This window comes from Panthera pardus, unplaced genomic scaffold (genome assembly GCF_024362965.1).
Source record: "Panthera pardus isolate Hobbes unplaced genomic scaffold, ASM2436296v1 HiC_scaffold_3, whole genome shotgun sequence".
NCBI lineage: Eukaryota > Metazoa > Chordata > Mammalia > Carnivora > Felidae > Panthera > Panthera pardus.
Window position 1 is genome coordinate 8,522,704 of NW_026526876.1, and position 13,834 is coordinate 8,536,537.

The 13,834-nt window shown below is 55.9% G+C and overlaps 1 protein-coding gene across 9 annotated transcripts in view; it reads left to right on the top strand.

The window, feature by feature from the left end:
* Positions 1-5,193, top strand: part of GAS7 (growth arrest specific 7) — a 211,204-nt gene extending 206,011 nt beyond the window's left edge. For 8 of the 9 annotated variants that reach the window (XM_053893018.1, XM_053893026.1, XM_053893025.1 and 5 more), the window contains 3 exons: positions 1,581-1,660; positions 2,982-3,080; positions 4,147-5,193. In XM_053893018.1, the coding sequence (XP_053748993.1) occupies positions 1,581-1,660; positions 2,982-3,080; positions 4,147-4,260 (293 nt within the window). In that variant the 3' untranslated portion in view covers positions 4,261-5,193. Of the gene's footprint in view, positions 1-1,497; positions 1,661-2,981; positions 3,086-4,146 lie in introns of those variants that run through there. The other variant, XM_053893019.1, reaches the window with a different exon arrangement.
* The last annotated feature ends 8,641 nt before the right edge of the window (positions 5,194-13,834 follow it).

The following is a 13,834-nucleotide window of genomic DNA, read 5'->3' on the forward strand; positions in this document are numbered from 1 at the left end:
ACACTTCCTTCTCTCCTGGTCATTCCGTCTTGGGATCGGGGACCCATTCGCTGGCCATAGATCAAAAGCAAAATGAACACAGCCCTTGACTGGGTTCTGTTACTCAGCCCCGTCTCCCAGCTGGCTAGGTATAGTTCGGTAGAGGGGGTACTGAGCTGGGCCCTGGGTCACGTGGACACGAGTCTCCCTGATTTCTTTCACCTCCATTTCAGAATACCTGTGAGCCAGGGGATATTATTTTTTTTTTAATTTTTTTTTTCAACGTTTTTTATTTATTTTTGGGACAGAGAGAGACAGAGCATGAACGGGGGAGGGGCAGAGAGAGAGGGAGACACAGAATCGGAAACAGGCTCCAGGCTCTGAGCCATCAGCCCAGAGCCCGACGCGGGGCTCGAACTCACGGACCGCGAGATCGTGACCTGGCTGAAGTCGGACGCTTAACCGACTGCGCCACCCAGGCGCCCCTAGGGGATATTATTAAGTAACTTTGAATTTGCTGGAATTACCACACTAGACCTAAAGAGTGAGCTTCGGGTTGGCTCATGAGGTTTTCCCGCCGCGAACAAAGACCACGATGCCTTCCCGTCTCTGGCACCCTGCGATGATCAGAAAACCACACTGAGACGGAGCCGCGTGCTCTGGTGGTACCCCGGCTGCGAGGTGCACGCCGCTCACCCGAGGCTCTTCTGAAAATGCAGTTTCCTGTTCGGCAGGCCTCCTCTGTGCCCGGAGACCTGCATTTCTAGCAAGTTCTCCGTGCACGTTGATGCTACAGGTCCAGGAACTGTGTTTCGGGTGATGAGGTTCTTGGTGCCTGTGTACTTAGTAATGTTTGCGATTGTTTTTACATAAAGCGTGTTTTCTTTCTGGTTAACGAAAGGCTTCAAATGTACCTGCCGTTACAGAAGGTAGTAACATGCCAGCCATCGAGATTGAGTAGTTATATTGGTTTCCCGTCTCTCTTTTATGAAATAAAATGCCGTGGGAAGAGCTCATTCCCTCCCACCTACGCTGTTTCCCTCTCTTTGTCACCCCTGTCCTGGGATTGATATATAGCTGCCAGTGCATGTTTTTGTACCCTCGCTGCACATGAATGAGCCACAAACCATCAGACACGTTATTTTGTGTTTCAGAATTATATTCTGGGGTGCGTGCGCGCGCACACACACACACACACACACACACACAATTTGCAGACTTCCTTTTGAACTCTTGGCTGCTTCCAGGTTGCCGTGACATGTTTTAAAACCAAGAAGGACCCTCCAATGTCAAGTGAAACTGGGATCTTTAGAGAGGGAAGCTTTCCTTGGGCTCATGGTAGGATTGGGGGTGCCCTGGGAGCACCGCACACGTTCGCACGTACACACGCTAAGGAAACCCTCATCCTGAGTTCTTGGTTATCTGGGGTCAAGTTCCGATGGGCACTCCGAAGCTGTTCTCTCGTGATGCTGGGTGGCCCCTTTCCTTTGCTCTGCTTTCCATCTGTCCGCTTTCCAGTGGCTTCCACGACCCAGGGACACGAGAGGGCAGCCATGGTGAGGACAAGACAGAGTGTGATGGTGGCTGATGGTCTCTTCCAGGAGATGACCTCATGCGCTGCGTGGATCTCTACAACCAGGCCCAGTCCAAGTGGTTTGAAGAGATGGTGACCACCACACTGGTGAGTGAGCAGAGATGTGTAAGCGTGTCGGCACAGGGACCCGTGCTCAGGAAGTCCTGGGGGTGGGGGGGGGGAGTGGGGGGGGTGCTGGTGTCTGTGAGGATGATGGAGTGGAGGTGGCCGTCAAGGTGGCCATTAGATCTGCTCTACCGCCAAGGTCAAGACCTCGACCCTGAGCCAATCTGTGTGGATTCAGATCCTGCTTGGGCACTTCCTAGCTGTGTGGACACAGGAGAGGGTTGAGTCTTACTGTGTCCTCCTTGGCTGTCCTCTGAAGGGTCAGGGTCATCCAAGGATGCCCTCAGCCAAATGTACAGTGGTGCCTTTAGGACAAATAGCCAGGTTGTAGGACGCATGACCCTTCCCACCCCCAGAAGGATAAGAAGCACGTAGGGAGTGGGATGGGAGGTAGTAGGTACTTAGGGAGAATGGGAGGGGAGGTCCCTGCCCAAAGGGCACAGGGAATAGGCATCAGACCCCTTTTCTTTTGCCTTCCTGAGTATTTCTTGTGAAGGGAGAGCATCTCCTCCCCAGCACCCGTTGGATTGGACAGTGAAGCGTGGTTGGCACTTGGGCCATCGGGTTGGACGAGAAGGGAGGTCTTGGGCCAGGCATTATTGTCTCCACCGCCCAAAGCTATCCTCATCCATCCAGCACAGGACAGAAGAACTCTCTGCCTTCCCCACGTATCAGCCCCCCAGAGCAGATTAGAGGCCTCCCCCAGGGACAGTGACCCAGTTTTCCTCCTGGTTAATCCCCTAATTAAGCCCCCCTGACTTACCCTCCTTCCCTGTTAATCACTTAGGCAGTGACCTAGTTGTGCCCAGAACAGCAGTCTGATCCCCTAAATTCCCAAGGTGCGGAACCCTCTAGAAGCCAGAGGACAAACCCTTTCTCTTCCGTTTCCCAGTGGCCATCCCCCCCCCGCTCCCTGCTTCCCCTGACCTGGTCTCTGGTCTGCACCTCAGCACCCGGAATGGACAGAGGAGGGGAGGCTGTTCCGCAGAGGCCCAGGGACAGAGTCCCAAGAGTCAGAGGCACAGAACCTCCACACGTGACCTATTTGTCCACCTCGTCGGGGAACTAGGGCTGGGTATGCACTGGTGCAGAATCAGGAGTCCGAGCCCAACAGACCCTGCTTCGAACCCCGCTGCTCCCCCATAATGCCGCGCGCTTTGGGCAAGCGATGCTTGTGTGTTAAAATCATCGAGGACAGTTAAGTCGCGTGTCTTGCATACAGGGCGGGCTGGGACCTGCATGGTGGGAAGGTCCCCCGAGGTGAGGGCGCACGCTCAGGGCTGTGTGGTCTCCTCCTCGGCAGGAGCTAGAGCGGCTGGAGGCGGAGAGGGTAGAGATGATTCGACAACATCTATGCCAGTATACACAGCTGCGGCACGAGACAGACATGTTCAACCAAAGCGTGAGTTCCCTGCCCGGGGCCGGTAGGACCCACGGGGCGGGGCGAGAGGAGAGCCACCCTGCGCTGGGCTGGTGAAGGTGGTCCGTGGCAGGTGCTGGAACCCACGAGCCACCTCTTGGGAGGGGCTCACGGTCTGTTCTGCACGTCCGTGTGGCTCCATCCCAAGCACGTGAGCTGGAGACACACGTGAGCTGTTCCCTTGAGGAGAGAGAAGGTCATGACCATTGAAGTATGAAGGCCTTATCGCCTTCCCTGGCAAATGTCTTTTTTTGTTTGCTTATTCATTTATTTATTTTTTAAATGTTTATTTATTTTTGAGACAGAGAGACAGAGCACAAGCAGGGGGAGGGCAGAGAGAGAGAGGGAAACACAGAATCTCAGGCTGCAGGCTCTGAGCCATCAGCACAGAGCCCGACGCGGGGCTCGAACCCACAAACCGTGAGATCACGACCTGAGCTGAAGTCGGACGCTTAACCGACTGAGCCCCCCCAGGCACCCTGAGTTTATTTATTTATTTTGAGAGAAAGAGAGTCACAGAGACAGAATCCCAACCAGGCTCCGTGCTGTCGGCACAGAGCCCAACACGGGGCTTGAACCCACCAACCATGAGATCATGACCTGAGCTGAAATCAAGACTCAGGCACTTAACCGACTGAGCCACCCAGGCACCCCCTCCCCTGGCAAATTTCTTACCACCTGCCTGCTCACCCCCAAAATAATAAATAACCCAGAAGTGTTGTTCAAAATCTCTAAAGCTGAAGTTCTGTCTGCCATGTTCTTGGATGGTTAAGGTGGGGACAGATGGAGGAGTTCCCGGACTGGTGGCCATGGGCCACCCTGCCTGGTCACGCAGGCCTGTGGGCTGGAGGGCAGAACGGGGACAGGAGCCTGGGGCTCCCTGCTCTTGCAACCCTGCGTACAGCCGTCCCTCCCCAAGGCCTCCCTTGGGGCCCCCACGACCTTCTAGAAAGGCTACTCCGAAGGCCAGAAGGCATAAGCAGCGTGGCCCAATGGTGCTGTCCCCAGCCGCCACCTCTGACCATGTCCCTTTCTCTGTCCCTTACAGACAGTCGAGCCTGTGGACCAACTGCTTCGGAAAGTGGACCCAGCCAAAGACAGGGAGCTGTGGGTCAGAGAGCACAAGACAGGCAACATCCGCCCTGTGGACATGGAGATTTAGACGGGCATGCACGGCCCCGGGGGTCCTGCCAAGGAGAGGGGCCGGGGGGTCCCATGGAGAGCAGGTGGCCAGGGGGCCGCTGCTGAGTGCAGCTGTCCTCCCACCCACTGTCCGGGTCTGCTGAGCTGGTGATTCCAGAAAGGCGGCCCCGCCGGGAGCTGCCCGTGTCCCCAGGCCAAGAAGACCGATCCACAGCCCTACCCTTGTCTCCGAGGCTGAAGCCCCCCGATTCCTGTCCTGTGCTTGCTGCTCCGAGAACAGACTGAGGCTGGAACTTTATGGTCCCTGCTGCACCCTGTAGGGGTCACATCCCCACCCAGAGCTGGCTGCGTCACACGCTTGTGTCCCCGGAAGCCCCCAAGGCCCTGCCTCCAGCTGTGTGGCGGGCTTTGGAGGGTCATGGGAGAAAGGTCCCTGTCTCCAACCCAGGACGAGGGTCAGAATCGTGGGTAGAAGGCACCGTTCAGCTCAACAGCCCGCACCCAGAACCTCTTGCGGCCCGCCCTCTTAGTTTTTTTTTTCCCCCCGTTGCATTCTGGAAACCCACATCCTGGCTCTTCCTTTGCCACTTTTCATTGTCTGGGGTCTTGGGAATAAGGCCTGGTTCCTCTCTACCCAGACTGACCCTGCCTGGAGAGGTCAGGACGGAACTACCTCATTCAGCACATCGGCCCCAAGTCAGAGTGTTGAGTTGTGTTTTTATATTCGGTCAGGCATCTCCTGTCAGGTCTCTGGGCTGGAAACCTTCCTCCAACCCAGCCCTCGGCTGTTTCCTCAAGGAAGCTCCCGCCCCCACCCCCTCCCGGGCTCTTACTGGGGCTGGGTCGGTCCCCTGTGGGAGATGGGTTGGGATGGGTCTTTGCCACCCCCAGAGGGCTCCCCCTGCTTGTGCGTGGGGGGTGGGGGGGTGACTCTCCAACCCCCCCCCCCCCCCCCGCCAACCCCCATGAGGCTTTCGCTCCCTCGTGGACACCGTGCGGACATGGCAGACGGTCCTGGCTTCCAGGCAGTGTCCTGTCACCTTGACCTCCGCTTCTGCACGTTCCAGAGCCCTGCTTGGTGCTGGTGCCCCCTTCCCCTTTTGCCACCCCCCCCACCGAATTCCTGGGAAAGCCGGGTTGGTGCGTGACTTGGGAAGCTTTCAGCCCGTCCCGTTGGGTCCTCGTTCATCAGTCTCTCCCTTTATAGAAACACGGCAAACAACCTTGTGCAGCATCTAACCCTGAGAATTGGCTCCAGGGGACCCGTAGAAGTGCCCCCTGAAGGTGGGCGTGGTCACACGGCCAGCAGGGGGCAGAGTCTAGCCCAGAACCCGTGCCCTGAGAGCCCATCTTTCTTAGTTCGTTTTTCCCTTCGATTACTTTGGACGTGCAGGGTCCGTACCCCGCCCCCCCCCCCCACCCCCCAACACACACAAGGTCACGATTCTAAGAGCACAACTCGCTGGTCCCTGGGTCTCACGTGCCGGGAGTTGATGACTTCGAGTCTTTCGGCCCCTCTTTCACTGATTCAGAATTACCGCCTCATAGCTTCTAGTAGAAAGATGCTGAGTATTCTAGAGCAAGCCAGACGTTGTCGCTTTTCTTCTTGAACTGTCCCCGACCCAGAAAGGCCAGCGTGAAAGCCTTCCCCAGCACGAGAGTGTGAGAATGGGTGTGTCCCTGCCACGGAGGACCACAGCTTCCAGATCTGGGGTTGGTGCCCATGACACCAGCGACCAATTTTAGGATGTTATTTCTGGGTTTCTCTATTCAAAATGGGTGCTAGCAGTCATCGCTTTGTGGCTTAGTAAACTAATTTGTGGGTGATTTTCAAATGTTCGAAGCCAGTAAGTAGCCTTGTTACTAACACAGATATTTTGAGTGCGATACGGCTCGTTGATTTTGTTTTCTCCTTCCCGTGTGAGGATTCTTGAGTCTTCCTTTGCTCCCTGGGACAGGGGGAGCTCTCTTGCCTTTTCCAGGGGAGCCTGGATTGGGCCCCGTGTGGGCCGGTCTATTTTCCGGAATCATTCTTCCCGCCCCCCCCTCCCCCACGTTAGTACACACTTCTTTTCTTTGCTTTTCGTTGTTCTCTCCTCCTCCGTTCGTTGGGAATTTAGAGAAGGCTGGGCAGTGCGCTGAGATCTGGGGACAAGACCGGGCACGGGATCTCTTCGTTTGTGTAGACTTAGACTTTTTTCACCGGGGCTCTTGCAATTCGGCGACCTTGGCATTCACACCCAAGTACTCTCTGCAGCATTGAGGTTTCCTGAGATCCTGTTATGCTGGTAGATCCGCGTTCATTCACTCGCTCACTCGTTCACTTATCGAGCGATACTGGGCATGAGCCAGGAGGGGTGCTGGAAACGTAGCCGCATGTGAGACCGGCACTCTCTCCCCATCCCCTCTGTTCTCCACGCAGACAAGGGGCTCTTGAGAGGTCTTTCTGGACAGTGAGAGCATTGCATCTGTCCCACATTCGACCCACCTGGAGCCTGTAATGAGAACACAAACCACCACCAGTGTGGGGTCCACCATTGGATGGCAGGTGGACAGGTGGACAGTCACAAGAGTGTAATCACCTGGTCACCAGAGCTTGCAGCCCGTATCCGACTGGGATCTCAGAGATCTCTCTTGTTTCTTGTAAATAACTCTCCTCTCTTCACAAAGAGGAATAACGAAGCCCAAGGCCAGCCAGCGAGCCCAGTGATTGAAGAGCGCGGTCTGTTCACGGGGCTCCTGCCCTGGGGGGGGAACTGAGCTTAGGGTGAAGTCTAGAATGTCCCAAAGCGAGCTTTGGGAGTAGCGTTCTGTCTCGTTGTTGCTGTTCTCTCTTGTTCTTGCGTTCGGGTTAGAAGAGGGTGTGGCCGGGCGTATTCGGGAGTGTGTCTGGAATGTTCCTGAGCACCTCCGTTGTTCTCTTTCTCGGAACAGGTGGGTCCTTCTCCCTGCCCCCCGGGAAACATGGACGCACCTCGTTTGGTCAGTGAAAGCCAGATCGTTGAGAAAAGAAATGTAAGACAAATGGTGTGCAGAGTAAGTCGGTTTCCACGACAGTGTCTGGGAGAAATCTCTTGTTCCTTCCTTTTTTTTTTTTTTTTTTTCCTGTCGCCTTCAATCACTATTGCAAAACACCGGCCAGCAGAGCCATAGGGTAGCTGCGATCAAGACCACCTTGGGTCTCCTTTCTACCCTCCACCCCCCTCCTGTCGAGCCAGGAGCATTTCTACAGTAGGAGGCCCCCCTCATCGGGGCTGGTTAGCGACTGAAGCAGACGGGAACGCTGTGCATGTGCACAAACCAGGGCTTTCTAATCCCTTTGTGAGAACCAATCGATTACTGGATGAGAGGATGGGTGCATGAACATCTCGGGCTGAGCCAAACTCCCTTCTTGGAAACACAAGCCATAAACTTCAAAGGACGGCAAAGACTTTGGCTCGTTTTAAGTGATTTCGCTTCCAGCCGTGCGTGGCCTTGACAGGGAGATCTTAAACAGGATCCTGTGCTGGTGGTCGTGTAGACAGAGAAAGCACTTTAAAGATGTGAAGTGAGGTACAGATCTGCATATTCCCCCCCCCCCCAACCCCCTCGCTCCTCCAAGACCTACTGCCTTTTCTTTTCTTCAGGTTTATCGAGAGGTATTTGACGTAACGGTATCGGGGCTCATTGATGTGCAGTGAGAGTCCCCCCGGCCCGTGAGTTTTGACAAATGCACCACCAAAATCAACATAATATTTCCATCACTCCTGAAAATTCCCTGCGGCTCCCTTACGGTCGATCCACTCCTGTCCCCCTTCCCTCCACTCCCGCTGATGGGTTTTCTGATGCTATGGTGTTTGCCTTGTCTAGAATGTCGGGGAAACGGAGTTGCCGATGGGGCCCTCGCGCCTTCTTCCTCTCGGCTTAATGCTTTGGGTCACCCACGTGCGTGTGTCACCAGCGTGTCCCCTTGTCTCGCAGAGTAGCGCTCCGTTGCACGGGTGGGTGACCCACGGCCGCTTCCCCGCTTTTTGAAGCGAGTTGTTCGCGCCTGTGAGTGGTTCCCGGCCCGGGGTCTCCGGCTTGTTTGCACGGCTGCTTCCTGTGTCTCCCGAGGCTCCTTCTCCAGATGCCAGCTGTGCCCACAGTGGTTCTTTGTGGTCCATTTGAGGCTTTTGTGCAGAAAGGGGCCAGGGAAGAGGGGGGAAGGGGGCCTCCCACTTGTGTCGCACTGTCGGCTGGCAAATCCATGCACTCCCGGGGACCCTGGCTTCAACCCCCCGCCGTGGCCCCGGGCAGGCACTGAGCATTAGGGGGTGTGGAAAGCGAACGGACAAAGCGGGGGGTGAGAACTCGGTGCTGGCTCGTCAGCGGCCTTCCCCTGGATCTTTGTCGCTTCCTTGGGCTGCAGGTGTCCGTTCTGGTCTCCCCAGGCTCCTCCAGCTACTTCGAATGCTGTCCCCTTCTTGTCTCCAGTCCCTCACCTGACACCCGCTCGTGCCTGGCCCGGGCCCCACGGGCGCCGTCGTGCACGCTGGGGTCTGGAACCTGCCCGAGAGGGGTACCCTGGCACTTCTCTGTGTAGACGCAAAGCAGAGCTAAGATTAAAGAGTTTCCTGAGCTGGTGAGAATGAGGCAGTTCCTCCCGGGCCCCTGAAGGAAGCAGAAGTCATTACCTTTTGGGTCTCGTCCGCCCATCTTTGATCGCGTGTGCTGAGGTCTTCGGGCGTGAAGAACGCGTCTCTTCCCGTGAGGTTCCTGTCACTGCTGGAGCCTCGTTCAGCTGGCGGTCACATCGAGCCAGGCGTGTGCCTGCGGCCCACTGGGTGGTGGCCAGTGGTGACGGAGATAGGACCAAACCCCACTAACGCCGGGCAGGCTATGGGCGTGACCCCCGAGGTAATGACTCCACCAACCGTGTCTTGCTTAGGTCCTGCTCAGTGGAAGGTGAGCCCTTGAAGGCAACCAGGCACACCCCTCCCCCCCCCACCCCCACCCCCAGCAAACAGAAGACATTCCTGGGTCCAGGCCAGGTGAAGGTGTTGGCCGTGGAGCCCAAGTCTGCAGGGTCCCATGCTTCGTGGGCGCCTCTGGGTCGAGATGTGCCAGGAAGGACTCCCAACATCCCCCCCCACCCCCGCGGGAGAATTTTTTTTTGTGGACGGTGAAGGACCCAATCCTGTTGCAACAGGCTTGGGTGGGAATAAGACGGGTGACGACAACCGATGGTTCGTTTTCCTTGACCCTTTAGATGCTGGCGCGTGGCCCTGCCTGGAGCCTTTCTGTTGGGAGGGTCCTCTGACGGAGATGGGTGGCGGTGGCCTTCGGATCTCTCTGTGTGCCGTTCCGGGGACATTGATCCTTGGTGTTTGAGAGACGTTTCTAGTAGGATTGCAGTGGTGGAATGCAAAAGGTCTGGGCTCACAGGTGCCGTAATGGGGACGGTGTGACGTGGGGACAGAGAAGGAAAGCATATGGCGTCAGGGCAAGAGCACTGGACTGGCCCCACTTTGCTGCCTCATTCGTCCTGTAACCCAAAGTGAAGTCACATTCCCTCCCTAGACCTCTGCACTCCCCTGTCAAGCGGAGACGGGCCCTTTCTGGCATTGCACTCAGCAGACTGGCTCTTAGCAGCCACGTGGACCCAGGAACAGACATATAAAGGGACACCAGCCGTCCTTGGTGACAGGGGGTCCCAAATTGGCATCACTTCCCTTCCCTTCCTTTCCCTTCCCTTCCCTTCCCTTCCCTTCCCTTCGGAAGAGGAGATGGGGGCCGGGGGCGGGAGCAGCCCTTTCACAGACGAGCACATCAGCAAAGCCCGTGACAGTGGAATTTTCTAACAAAATAAACTTGCTTATTTGGTCTGTTTTCTGTAACTTTTGCTAAATACTTTATACATTTTTAATGTTAAAAAGCTGCGTCTCCTGCCAGCATTGCTCATCCTGGTATGAATGTGTTTACCCCACATTGTATATCCTTCCTTCCTCTGGCTGCCTAGATCAGTAAATAACATCGATGTACCATAATTTATAAGTAACACTGTTGAAACTCTGATCCCTATGGAGGCTGTAACTCGCCCTTTCCTCCGGTCCCCCGGCTGCCCCCCGCCCCGTCCCCCGTAATAGCATTTGTGTGTATTAATGCTAAAGAACTAATGTTTAAAGGGTTTAAATTTTGAAGGCGTTTGCTATATATAATTGTTCTGCATTATTATAAAGCGTTTTCAGGAAGTTAAATGCTCTCTCTCTCTCTCTTTCTTCCCCGCCCCCCCCTTTGGCTCTGTGTATACACTCAAGATGCTTACATTCATCCCATGTAAAATAAACTGTCCAGAGACACTGGGGCCTGCTGGGTGACCCTCCTTCCTGGAGCCCGCTGTCACCCTCTCCTTTGTATAAATGGGCTCAGCATAACCACAGGGCACCCAGGGGTGGTGATCATTTTATGCCTGATGTCTTAGCAGAGGGCACCTAGGCACTGACCGCCCCCCCCCCCCCAGATGGGTACCACGATGCCAGACCCACGCACTTGGCCCTGCTCGGCCCCCTCCCCTGGTGCCTAACGTCCCTGTGGACAGAAGTGGCTCCTGGCTTTTGTTTCTCCCTCCCTCCATCCATCCATCCATCCAACCATTCATCCATGCGGTAATTATCGAGCATGTACTCTATCCCAAACACCACTTTAGGTCGTGGGGACGCATCGGCGAGTGAGCCCTGCCCTCGTGGACCTGGCTTTCCAGCAGGGAGAGGCAAACAAAGAAGGTCGACATAATAACGAACCTAGCATGGCTGTGGAAGGTGCTAGGTGTTCGGGAGAAAGAAGAACAGGGCAGGGTGTGAGGCTGACAGTGGGTGCGTCGCAGTATTAAAGAGGGCAGTTGGGGCGGCCTCCTTGAGAAGGCGGCATTGGATCGAAGGCAAGGAGGCCCGGGTGGTGGGGGAGGCAGGTGCGGGATGGTGGACGGGGACAGCTTCTGTGGGGCTTTGCTGGTCCTTGAAGGACTCTGGCTTTCACGCCGGGGAGGGGTTTCTGAGCCAAGGAGCACACGGCCTACTTCATGGCTGTGGGGCTGGCTTCACAGCCTGCCGGGGACAAGGACAGAAGCAGGGACCAGACCGGTGACCGTGCCTGCAGGAGGTGGTATCGTGGAAGTCAGGGAAGTCGTCAGGGGCCGGATGTGCCGGCACACTGGGGTGGGGTGTGACAGGTGCTGACGGGACAGGACGGCCCCAGGACTCCAGTCCAAGCCACCGAAAGATGGACAGCCATTTAGTGCAACAGGGGAGCCGTGGGAGGGCCGCCCGGACACCCTCTCCACACCCCCTTTCCGGGCACCAGTGCAGATGGGGGTGCCGGCTCCGGTTCCAGGACAAGTGAGGGAAGGCCATCTTGTCCTTCAGCTCCGAGCAAGGGAAGGTAGGAGTTGGGGGTGGCATGAGTGTGGCGGCCAGGCCCCCGTGAGCGGCCAAGATAGAGCTCCTGGCTCCGGGAGGGACCGACCCGGCCTCTGGGAAGAGACCGCTTCTTTCCGTGGAGGCAAGGCCGGGATGGGGAGACACAAACGGAGGTCCTCTGGTTGGGGGGCCGGCCTCCTCCCCAGCACCCTCTGGGGCTCGAGGAGAGTTTATGGCCCCAGCTCAGACTTAACAAACCCATTCACAATACATCATCTCCAACAACTTGTTTGACTAAGGCGCATACGCATAAACTCTCCCTCTGATAGAAGATGTTTATACAGGTTTTCAAACAAACCCCCCAGGTCATGACCCCTCTCCCAACAGCATCAACACAGCTGCCTGTGGTCCTTTCCACGCGGCGGGGCCCTCCTGGGTACGACAACCTGAGGAATGTGGACCCGAAGTACCAGGCTGCTTCCCACCTGGTTCTGGCTCCTTCCTCCTTGGCCTTGGCCAGGGCAGAAGGCCCCAGGGCGGAGGGGGGGGTCTCTGACTGCCTCCTGTGTTAACCCAGGGCCCTGTCTCCTTGCCCACCACCTCTTCTACTGCCAGGGCAACCCCAGCTCTTGCAAAAATGGAGCTTCTTAGCCCCTCACTCAGGCCTCCTTGGGAAAGGAGGTAGTTGCAATATAACAAAAAGACCCCGAACAGAGAGCCTGGCAGACCAGGGCTTTCCTTCCGGCTTTGCCGTTTAGCAACGTGTGACCCAGGCAGGCTACATGCCCTTCTGGGCTCCATTTCCTCCCTATAATATGCCTCTCCTGATCCGCAGGCCCCACGCGGACAGGCCCAGCACGAACAGGCATTTCTAATCACCTCCCCCATCTGGTTCAAGGGCAAGAGGTGAAGCCTGTGGCCTCACTTTCATGGGCTGAGGTGGATTGGTTTGTTGGTTGGATTTTGAGTTTGGTGACTGTCCTATTCCCAACTGCTCTTGAGAACAAATGCCTCGCTATGGGATAGTGAAGTTCTAGGAAAAAAAAGAAAGGCCTTCCATTACGAAATCACATGCGCTCACAAACCGGTGGGAAAAAATAGTAAGTAAACACAGAGACACACAGAAACACCCCCAACATTAAGGCCTCCTGAGAAATCCTCTGGAACCCCAGGGGTCAGCACTGAAAAATCTGGTAACACTGGGCCGTCATCTCGGATGACCACATTCACATGGCTTTGACCACAGGCAGCCCCTTCTGTGTGTGGTACAGGCCTTACCACCTGTCTTGTCCCTGATTCACCTGCTTCGCTCACTTCCTCCACCTGCTGGCCCCTGAAGGCAGTCTACGTTTTGATCCCTGTTGCAGATGAATAAGAAGTAACATGAATTTAGCACTGACTGTGTGCCAGGCTCTAACTGCATTGCATGTATTAACTCATTTTAGCCTCAAAATAACAATGAGGTAGATACTGTTTTTATGCCTTGTCACTCAAGGAATATTCACCAAGAGCCCAAACCTGCCAGGCACCATTCGGGCAATGGCAATGTGGCTGAGAACAAAACAGAGAGAATCCCTGCCTTCACGGAGCTTTCGTTCTGGTACAGGCATAGCACACGGGATCATTAAAAGTGAATCAGGAGGTGTACCTGAAAGGGAGGAAAATAAAGCAGGGTTTGGGGCATGCAGACGGCTGGCAGCGGGGTGCGTTGTTGTAAATAGTCCAGCTTGCTGAGAAGGTGACATTTGAGGAAAGCCCTGAAGGAGGTGAAGAATTTGAGGAGCACTGTAGGCACAGAGAGGTTAAGAAACACGCCTAGGGTCACACAGCTAGTAAGTTGCAAAGCTGGGGTTTGAACCGGGGCTGGCTCCAGAGCCTGGCTTTTAAGGGTTGCGGTATAGGGCCCAATGCAAGATGCCACTCCTGTCCCTGGGACCTTCAGAGTTTGGGGTCGGGGGGAAGACAGGCCGTGAGCCTCGTGGCTTCTGGAAAGCTGGAGTCGAAGAGGAGGCGGAGGGACGGACAAGGGGCAGCAGGGAAGGCCAAGGCTTTGGCTCTGAAGTTTCTGACCTCCTGCCCTGTCCTCCCAGAAGGCCGAGATGGATTGGCCACCTGCTGTCAGCTCTTTATTTTAATCTTGGTGGGGGGGGGGGTCTTGGAGCTTGCACCCCGCCCCCACCCGATCCCGTTCCCTCCTCCCTCCCAGTGCTGGGGTGA